Here is a 9917-nt window from a genome sequence, read left to right as displayed (position 1 = left end):
CCTATCCACATTGCTTCAACACCTGCATTGCTTGCTGTTTGGGTTTTAGGCTGGGTTTCTGTACAGCACTTTGAGATATCAGCTGATGTCAGTAGGGCTTTATAAATACATTTGATTGAAATTTGATTGAAGTAGTTGTGTGGTCAGTAGTTGTGTGTGGTTCAGTAGTTTTGTGTGGTTCAGTAGGTTTGCGGTTCAGTAGTTGTGTGGTTCTGTTGCTACTTTTCTGGGCTCTACAGTATGGACATGGTCAGTGGTTGTGGTCCGTATTTGGTTGGTTCTGATGCTACTTTTCTGGGCCCTACAGTATGGACATGGTCAGTAGTTGTGGTCCGTATTTGTTTGGTTCTGATGCTACTTTTCTGGGCCCTACAGTATGGACATGGTCAGTGGTTGTGGTCAGTAGTTGTGTGGTTTTGGTCAGTAGTTGTGTGGTTGTGGTTCAGTAGTTGTGTGGTTCAGTATTTGTGTGGTTGTGGTTCAGTAGTTGTGTGGTTGTGGTCAGTATTTGGGTGGTTCTGATGCTACTTTTCTGGGCCCTACATTATGGACATGGTCAGTAGTTGTGGTTAGTAGATGTGGTTGTGGGCAGTAGTTGTGTAGTTGTGGGCAGTAGTTGTGTAGTTGTGGGCAGTAGTTGTGTGGTTGTGGGCAGTAGTTGTGTGGTTGTGGGCAGTAGTTCTGTATTTAAATAGTTTTGTTGACAGTATTTGTGTGGTTCAGCAGTTGCGTTGTTCAGTAGTTGCGTGGCTATTGTCAGTAAACAAGCACACCATTCCAGACCGGTCTGCCTGTTTTACAGTTTGAATTGCTCTTCTAGCTAAAATGGTTGAAGACTTGTAGTGACCAGAATTTTCCCATTCTAGTCTTTGGCTCCTGAAATGCATTGGGATTCATGCAAATATCGTAATAGTGTGAAAAGTATTATTAGTAGTATCAAAAAACATTTAAGCACACTGGCCAGTGGTGGTCTGGACATTTGACAGTTGTTTTGGTGTTGGTAACTTTTGCGGTTTTGGCAGCAGAATAATATTATTATTAAGTATGAACAGTTCGTAATGTTGTGCTTTGCTTTAAGCAAGCACACCTAATTATTTCAGGCCACTAATTCAGCTGATTGGCAAGGTGAGCATCAACAAGCCCAAGTTGGAGATGTGCTGCGACAAGTAGGATCCAAAACTGGTGGCTGACTTGTTGGTGGCCCTTCTGCCGAGAACTGTGCTGGCGAGCAGCAACCAACCATTCAGCATAAGGCTATGTGTGTAAGGAGAAGCTGGACGATTACATTGTGGAGGCCGTCCCCGGTAACATTTTCACTAATTTTACCTCATGTTACCAGTTTCATGTACAGCTTCTATATGCGTTCTCATTGTGCTGGAATATTATTATTTATTGGAAAGTCCCTACTCATCAGCCACTATTAATGGTCATAAATGTTATTTTTTTCTTCTCTCTTCCTTTCACGGCTCCTTTCTTCTGTCTTTTATCTCTATCTCTAGCCTATCATTTTCTTTTTATCCTCATGTTCCCTTTTTTCTCAACATTTCTCTCTTTTCCCCTTGCTCTCCTCTCTGTCTTTATCCTCTCACTTTCCCCTCTGTCCTACTTTCTGTCCATCCATTTTCTACATTTTTATATTTTTCTCTTTCTTTTTCATCCTCTTTTTGTATTGTTTCTCCTCTCTCGCTTTACCTTTCTCTCTATCCTTCTCTCAATTTCTTCATCTCTCTTTCCCCCTTCTTTCTTGTCTCTCATTCCCCTCTACCTCCATTCTCTTTATCCTATTTCTAACTTTCTCTATTCTCTCGCCTTCTCTTTTAATACCCATTTCTTCAGCAATTCCACACCTTTTTTTCAGGGAATATACCTTTTCCATTTATTTATTTTTTTTCATATGCACGGCAGCTTTTGATTAAGTTTTTGGGGTATGTTTTGTGTGCGCACAGGCTTGCTTAAGTTTGTGTGATTCTTGAGATTGTTGAAGCTTGAGCTTTTTATTGATCTAATACAATGTTGCATTATGTCAGTACCATAAAGCATTAGTTTTTTGGTCAGTTCAACCCAAAAAAGAGGGGACAAAGACCATAGTATCATGGTAATAATACATTGTAAACAACTACCATGCTTTCCTGTTTACATGCTGCTAGTACTAAAACACATGCAGTCACTCCACCTGTGGTAGTACAATCAACAAAATACATGGCTTTTGGGTCACTAGCATGGCAGGAACATACTATGGTATTTGCACCATGAACCATGAAAAATATGAAAGGTCCATGGTATTCTTTTCCATTGTACTAACATGGTACATGTTTGTAAGGGCTGTCTAGTTCTTAACCGTACATCCCACACACACATTAGGTTGTGCTTTAGCATCAGTTTGAGAGGCTCACAGATCAATGCTAAGCTATCAATTGCCTATAATAAAATTGTTGAATTGTGCTGTGTAGGCCTCTATTTGACATCTACAAAAGACTGTTGGGTGGGATGAAGGTGTTTTGTTGAGATGCAAGAAGACAGTGTCTTAGTCATTTAACTGGAGGGGGTAGTTAGTTTGACAGGGGTATCCCTTGGCAACAACAACATGTGGAAGACAGCCTTTTGCTAAGAGATTTCTTCAACCAGAAAAGTGGACCCCCCCCTTCCTTCCTCCTAAGGAGATTATAGCTTGCAAATGCAGGTACTCTCACTCTATCCGTTAGTTTACATGTTCCGACTTGCCCTAATCAGAAAAGACCCCACCTCAAAAACAATATGAACTTTGTGAAATAGTTTCGGTAGAAACGTTTGTTGAGTTCCGTAAATATCCATCCATGGCCTGCCCTATGACATTCCCTAGCCTAGCTTGACTAGTCAGTCAGTGATAGCAGACCTTATTTCCATGAGAATGGCGAGGGGCAGGGAAAGGGTTAAGCCTGGACTGTGGGATAAGGAAGAATAGGCATTCAATGCAACGCTAATTTTCTGCCCCGTGGGACACACCAAGAAAAGAGGACAAAGCCCAGCATAAGACATGCTGAGAACCACGGTATACTGTGTGCACCTGCATGCTCTAAAGCAGTGAGGGAACAATGAGATTTACCGAAACAGGCAATTATGCTCTGAAGTCCACTCTCCTTTTCTGTTGGCAAAGAAGCGGGCAAAGGTCTGGAGAAAGTGAGATATTATCGGTGGATGTAGACCTATATAGGACTTTTACTTATGCCAGATTTTCTCAAGCTACAAATAAATCAAAGAAATGTATATGAAAATCTGTCTCAATGTTAATCCTAAAGCCTAGCTACATTTTATGTAAATGGTGTTTGTTTAGGAATTTGTCATAGAAAAATTGTGAAGGTAGAAAATAGAAAAATTATAAAACAAATCTTTATTTCTTTTGTTTTTACATTATTACCGTCAAGTGACTTGAAATAACAATACCCTTACTATAAGGGCATTAATAAAAACATTATTCAATACATTTCACAACTCTAAATAAGGCCTGAACCTTAGAAAGCAGCATTGATTTAAACTAAACAATAACAAAATCCTCAAACATTTGTTCAGTTTTGTTTCAAAACGTTGTGAAATAAAAAACCAACTGCTGTTAACTTGAATATAAATCAAAGTGTATAGACCCATTTAGATGTACATTCGCTTTCTAAACAGACAGAATAGGCAGTCTGAGAGAAAAACTTGGGATTGTCAGCGTCGAAGCCATTTTGTTCAGAATTCATCAAGATAAAGTCCACTTCAACTTTTTGAGATCCCATTTCAGTCCTAAAAACTATTTTCATATGAGGGGGTTTAGAGAAAGGCCAGAATGGGACAATATCTGGGGTTTGCAATAACTCATGACCATTGAGGCGTTCCAACTGAAATGTACACTGAAACCAATCAATGACATCATCTTGCCACAAAATAGTGTTTGTGTCAGTGACTGATCGCATCTTTGTATTAAAATTAAATTTCTTTCTTCAGTCCCTACACATTTACTAACCACATCTGTCTACCACCAGTCAATCCCAGCAGACCAAGTGAGATCAGGTTGTGGGTAAGAGTGAATTCAAAGGTGGGTGAGTGGAGCTGACCCTCCCAGGTAATGCTGCTGGATGTTAGCTGCCGAGGCAGAGTACCCCCTCTGGGCATCTGAAGCATCTCCCCCAGGCATGTACATGCTGATCATGTCTCTGAGATGGTCCCCCTGGACCTGGGGACCACGCTGGACCTGGTGGTGGTTGTGGGTCCCCGTAGGGGAGGGGGACATGCTGTGGCCATCAGACTGCTGCTTCACCATAGACATCACTGGGCTGACCTGCTGGGGGCTGCTGCTGTAGGACATGGGGCTGGATGACAGAGATTGGAGAGTGAGTTACTAATCAATTGAGGCAAATAAATGAGAGGAACTATTGGACTTGGAAAAAGTCACAAAATAACAGGAAACAAACATACAACCTACATTAACTAGGTGGGAATAGGCTACCAACATCCTTAAAACAACCTGGCCATTGGTTTGGTTGTTCCAACATATCAATGACTGTTGATTAGCAACAGTTTAGGCCTGTAGCTCCCATTGGAAAGGAAATATAGAATACACAGCAATTCCATTCACTGACAAAACCATCTAAATTCACCTGTATGCGTTGGCACCATTCATGTAGGCCTGCGCCTGGGCCACGCTGGACTGATACTGAAGTGCTGACAGGTCATAGCGGTGAAGTTGCTGGCTGTAGCCGAGCGCCTCGCTCTGCATCGCCGCTGTGTAGCCCCCGGTGTGGCCCCAGCCATAACTGTCGATTCTGGGGTTTCCACCTTGTCCCTGAGCCGTGGACGCACTCAGCAGGTGGTTACCAGCCGACATCTGATACTGCGCGGCTAGAGTATTGTTCTTCGGCATTAGTTTGGTTTTACGACGGGGTTTGTATTTATAGTCTGGATAATCCTTCATGTGCACCGCGCGGAGGCGCTTGGCCTCGTCAATGAAGGGCCTTTTCTCTGCGTCTGTCAGAGATTTCCACGCGACACCCAGTCGTTTGGATATCTCAGAATTGTGCATTTTGGGATTCTCCTGGGCCATTTTCCGTCGCTCACCGCGAGACCATACCATGAAGGCATTCATGGGCCGCTTGACTTTGTCCATCGGGTCGGGTTGGATTGCCGGTGGTTTGGATCCTGTGTGGCCGCCCCCGTGCCCCCCTCCTCCATTGGCAGGTGGCATCCCTGTTCCATGATGATGCGAGGGACCAGAGGACTTGAGTTGGTGCTCCATAATGTTATACATATTTACCATAAACGAAATATACAATTTGTGAACAAAGTTTTAAAAGTACGCCTGCTGTCCTCGCAGTGGTTGACCAAACTTCCTTGGTAAAAAGTCGGTGAAAATGTCAACCAAGCATCCCAAGCATTAGTTGAAAACTATACAATTAAAATGTCAGAGATGTAAATAAAGTCGTAGCAAAAACATCCTGCTACCAACTCACTATTCAGATGCAGACCTTTAGGCTACTCTGAGAATTGAGATCAAGAGATACTGCTGTAGAGTTCCTTCTTGAAATCAAAACTCCCTCTCCCACTGGTAGCTTGGTGATTATAAAACGTATTCTCCAGTAAATCCGCTCTTAACTTCCCTCCCTTCCTCCACCCTACTAATTTACATCACTATAGAAGGGGTGCGGTGAATTTGGAATGCACTTGAGTGAATATGAAAAGAGGAGGAATCGCTGAGGGAGGGGGGCAGGGGGGATCCCTCACCCACCTCTCTCTTTCCAATAGCAAAGACAAACTTTAGTTTGTTACATGTATTATATAGTTCATGTTTATTTCCATAACATTGGCCACCACAGAGACATGTTTAAGGCAAGGGAGGTAGGAAGGAAGGAGGTGGAAGGGGTTCATCTCACCCAGTCTCTCTCCAATAAAAACTTTTAAACTATTTTAAATGTTCAGATTCATTATTTTTATTTACTGAAGATATAGAATCGTTTGGTTTCCGATTTTTTTTGGCGTAATATTGACCACCAAACTAATGACACTTGTTGACAATAATCCAAGTTTAGGCTTTTCAAATAAATGTCATATAAGAATGAAATCTGTAGTGTTTTTGAATGACCTAATATATGACAATATACATTCCATTGCATTCCATTGTCGAGTGCATGGTAGACCTATGTTTTCAGAGAGAAAGGATGTCAACAAAACAGGATCCATTTCCCAATATAGCCCATGATCCATGCTCCCTCTACCCAGTAGCAGCTCCCTGCTGTTCTAAAATCAGGCTAGGTGTGATATTACTCGTAGCTACCCATTGACACCCTTTTCTAGATTACATGGTCATCACTTTACACCTCCATTGTTGGTTAGGTGTTCACCCATAGCCATCCATCAGTAAATAACAAGACTACTGGGCCGGCATCATAACCGAGTGCTAACTGGCACCTAGTTAGCACTCATCATAACAGAGTGCTAACTAGCACCTAGTTAGCACTCATCATAACTGAGTGCTAACTGGCACCTAGTTCACTTCAAACTGAGTAGAGTGATACAGGCAAATAGGTTGATTACAATAGCTAAAAATAGACAACAATGTGCACAATAATCCCAGTCCCCCTCAGCTACGGGGAGATTTGGTTGGTTGAGAGGTCAATCTGTTGATTTGGACTTGTCTAAAAGTCCACAGTAATAGACACGTTATTTTCCTAGCCACCGTGCTTCTACATCTGCATTGCTTGCTGTTTGGGGTTTTAAGCTGGGTTTCTGTATAGCACTTTCAGCTGATGTAAAAAGGGCGTTATAAATCAATTTGATTGATTTGGAATAGGAATAGTTCCAATCGCCACAGTAATACAGCGATTATGCAATTTATTTGGACTGATTCCAATGACCAAGACAATACAGCCATTATCCAATTCATTTGACTTTATTTGTACTTATGGAGTGAGTGTTCGTCTCCTATTGTGCCAGGGTCATTCTTATTGTGAGCATAATATAGGGGAAGTAGAGGAAACACATTTATGTCTCCTGGTGTTGTGATGGTGACAATCAATTCAGCATTAAAGTGGACAAATAAAAGACAGACAGGGAGGTTTGAAAGCCTCAAGCATTATATACATAAGAAAAAAAATGATTGGCAATGACAGATTTGAGGCAATGAGGCAAAGGAAAATGAAGTGAAGAGGTTGAGGAGAAGAAAGAGGGAAGAAAGAGAGGGAGGCAAAAAAACAGAGTTGCACAAAGAAAGGGTTGGTGATGGGGGGTTGGTGGTAAGGAGAGAAAGTCCTCAGAGACAAGCAGATTGAAAGCCGCTCTATTCATCGCTCTCTCCTCCGGCTCTTCTCATGTAAATGGCCCTGCAGTCTCCCAGCTATCCGTCACAGGGCAGGGGAACCCAGGCAGTGCCCTTTACGAGCCTCCCGCACACACAATTGCCCTGCCAACAATTGGGGTGCCAGTGGGGGGTGGGCGGTCACGGTTGGGAGGCCAATCCTAGTGAGAGAAATACTGGAGGATGGATACCGGAGGGGAGAGAAATTAGAGGAATGGCCACCGACATTGAGCCAGAGAAGCATACATTGGTTTAGGTTGATTGTGTTAAATAACATAAGGAAAAGCAATGAAATTACAAGAGAAACAGTGTGAGAAATACAAGAGGCTGCTTGACGTCATTCTCAAGTGTAAAAAAAAAACGTTTTGGGTGAAGATTTGTTTCTTATTGAGAAAGAAATAGGACACCGACATGCTTTTAATTCCTAATAACTGATTAATTTAAGACTTGCTCAATTGACACGCAGAGATCTTTAGAGGGGGCTACCAGTCTTGGGTGCCTTCCATGCAGTGGTGCTGCTTGACTCAGCAATCCTACACTAGACATTTATATTTAAAGAAATACACATCACTTTTTGTTTAAATGCACCCACAAGAGTTAGAAGATAACTCAAAGTCTTGAACTCAAGTGTCATATTGATAAACCAACCAATTTTTGTACAATGTATACATTGTTTTACTCGTTACTGTGGAGTCATGAAGTGGATCAAGTGAAAAATAATCCCATGTAATCATGTTTTTCCAGATATGCTATTGGAGTACATTTCAGTCATTTATATCATCTTTGTGTGTGTCTTTATGTTTAGTTTATTAGGATCCCCATTAGCTGTTGCACATGCAGCAGCTACTTTTCCTGTGTCCTGAAACAACTACTCTTTAGGCTATAGCCCCCTCTAAAGATCTCTGTGTGTCAATTGAGCAAGTCTTAAATGATTCAGTTATTAGGAAATAAAAGCATCTCGGCGTCCTAGCATTTAAACAAAAAGTGATCTGTATTTCTTTAAATATAAATGTCTAGTGTAGGATTGCTGAGTCAAGCAGCACCACTGCATGGAAGGCACCCAAGACCGGAAAGTATTTGGAATCCATCTGGTGGTAGATAATGGTATAACAACCCAGCCATTATGTAATATATTCATTTTTCCTCTGACAGGAAATGTCAAACTAACATTCTACTCCTAAAATGGGACTGGTCAAGCGTAATGCATTTGCCAAATCTCAACAATAAATGTTCAATTTACACAAAATGTGATTAGTACTCTGTACTATGCTCAACTCTAATTCCAATCAACTGCAGATATCCAAAGTTGTATTTCCAAGAAGCAGTCAGACATTAAATCAAAGACATCCAGACTTAGAGAGCAGCATCCAATGTATAAAAGCTTACATTGTTTATGTTAAAACATACGGACACAAATTTCAGCTAGTCTACAACGTCAATGTTTAATTATGCTTGAGCAGCAGACAACTGTTTGCATGATAAAGTTGCTCACAGTATACATACAGTACATTGGTAAAGTATTCAGACCCTTTGACTTTACCACATTTTGTTACATTACAGCCTCATTCTAAAATAACATTTCATTTATCTATCTACAAACAATACCCAATCATGACAAAGCAAAAACAGGTTTTTAGAAATTGCAAATGTATAAAAAAAAACAAAAAAAACTGAAACACCTTATTTACATAAGTATTCAGACTCTTTGCTATGAGACTCACAACTGAGCTCAGGTGCATCCGGTTTCCAATGATCATCCTTGAGATGTTTCTACAACTTGGTGTCCAGCTGTGGTAAATTCAATTGATTGGACATGATTTGGAAAGGCACACACCTGAGAGTGCATGTCAGAGCAAAAACCAAGCCATGAGATCGAAGGAATTGTACGTAGAGTTCCGAGACAGGATTGTGGCAAGGTACAGATTTGGTTTAGGGTACCAAAACATTTCTGCAGCATTGAAGGTTCCCCAAAACATAGTGGCCTCCATCATTCTTAAATGGAAGTAGTTTTGTTACCACCAAGACTCTTCCTAGAGCTGGCCGCCCGGTCAAATGGGGGAGAAGGGCCTTGGTCAGGGAGGTGACCAAGAACCCAATGGTCACGCTAACAGAGCTAACAGACTTCCTCCTTGGAAATGTTAGAACCTTCCAGAAGGACAACCATCTCTGCAATACTCCACCAATCAGGCCTTTATGGTAGAGTGGCCAGACAGCCCGCTTGGAGATGGCCAAAAGGCATCTAAAGGACTCAGACAATGATTCTCTGGTCTGATGAAACCAAGATTTAACTTTTTGGCCTGAATGCTAAGCATCACGTCTGGAGAAAACCTGGCACCATCCCTACGGTGAAGCACGGTGGTGCCACCATCATGTTGTGGGGATGTTTTTCAGCAGCAGGGACTGGGAGACTAGTCAGGAGAGGGAAAGCTGAACGGAGCAAAGTACAAAGATCCTGTTCAGGACCTCAGACGGGGGCGAAGGTTGACCTTACAACAGGATAACGACCCTAAGCACACAGCCAAGACAATGCATGAGCGGCTTCGGGACAAGCCTCAATGTCCTTGAGCGGCCCAGTCAGAGCCCGGACTTGAACCCAATCAAACATTTCTGGAGA

General features: G+C 41.9%; 1 protein-coding gene across 1 annotated transcript; it reads right to left on the bottom strand.

The window, feature by feature from the left end:
• Nucleotides 1-3348: 3348 nt before the first annotated feature.
• LOC110491026 (transcription factor Sox-19a-like) lies at nucleotides 3349-5586 on the bottom strand. The gene is made up of 2 exons (XM_021564376.2): nucleotides 4614-5586; nucleotides 3349-4325 (listed from the first exon to the last, which is right to left on the bottom strand). The coding sequence occupies exons 1-2, from the start codon at nucleotides 5267-5269 to the stop codon at nucleotides 4046-4048; spliced, it is 936 nt and encodes a 311-aa protein (XP_021420051.1). The 5' UTR covers nucleotides 5270-5586; the 3' UTR covers nucleotides 3349-4045.
• Between the last annotated feature and the right edge of the window lie 4331 nt (nucleotides 5587-9917).

The sequence above is a fragment of the Oncorhynchus mykiss genome, chromosome 2, assembly GCF_013265735.2.
Source record: "Oncorhynchus mykiss isolate Arlee chromosome 2, USDA_OmykA_1.1, whole genome shotgun sequence".
Classification (NCBI taxonomy): Eukaryota; Metazoa; Chordata; class Actinopteri; order Salmoniformes; family Salmonidae; genus Oncorhynchus; species Oncorhynchus mykiss.
Note: the sequence above shows the minus strand (reverse complement) of the source record. Positions and strands in the feature narration are given on the sequence as shown.

Excerpts from the sequence above, each read along its gene's own strand:
- LOC110491026 (XM_021564376.2), bottom strand. The coding sequence starts at position 5,269 with ATGGTAAATATGTATAACATTATGGAGCACCAACTCAAGTCCTCTGGT. Across the intron at positions 4,326-4,613 it reads AATGGTGCCAACGCATACAG|CCCCATGTCCTACAGCAGCA; the intron begins GTGAATTTAGAT and ends TCTGTCATCCAG.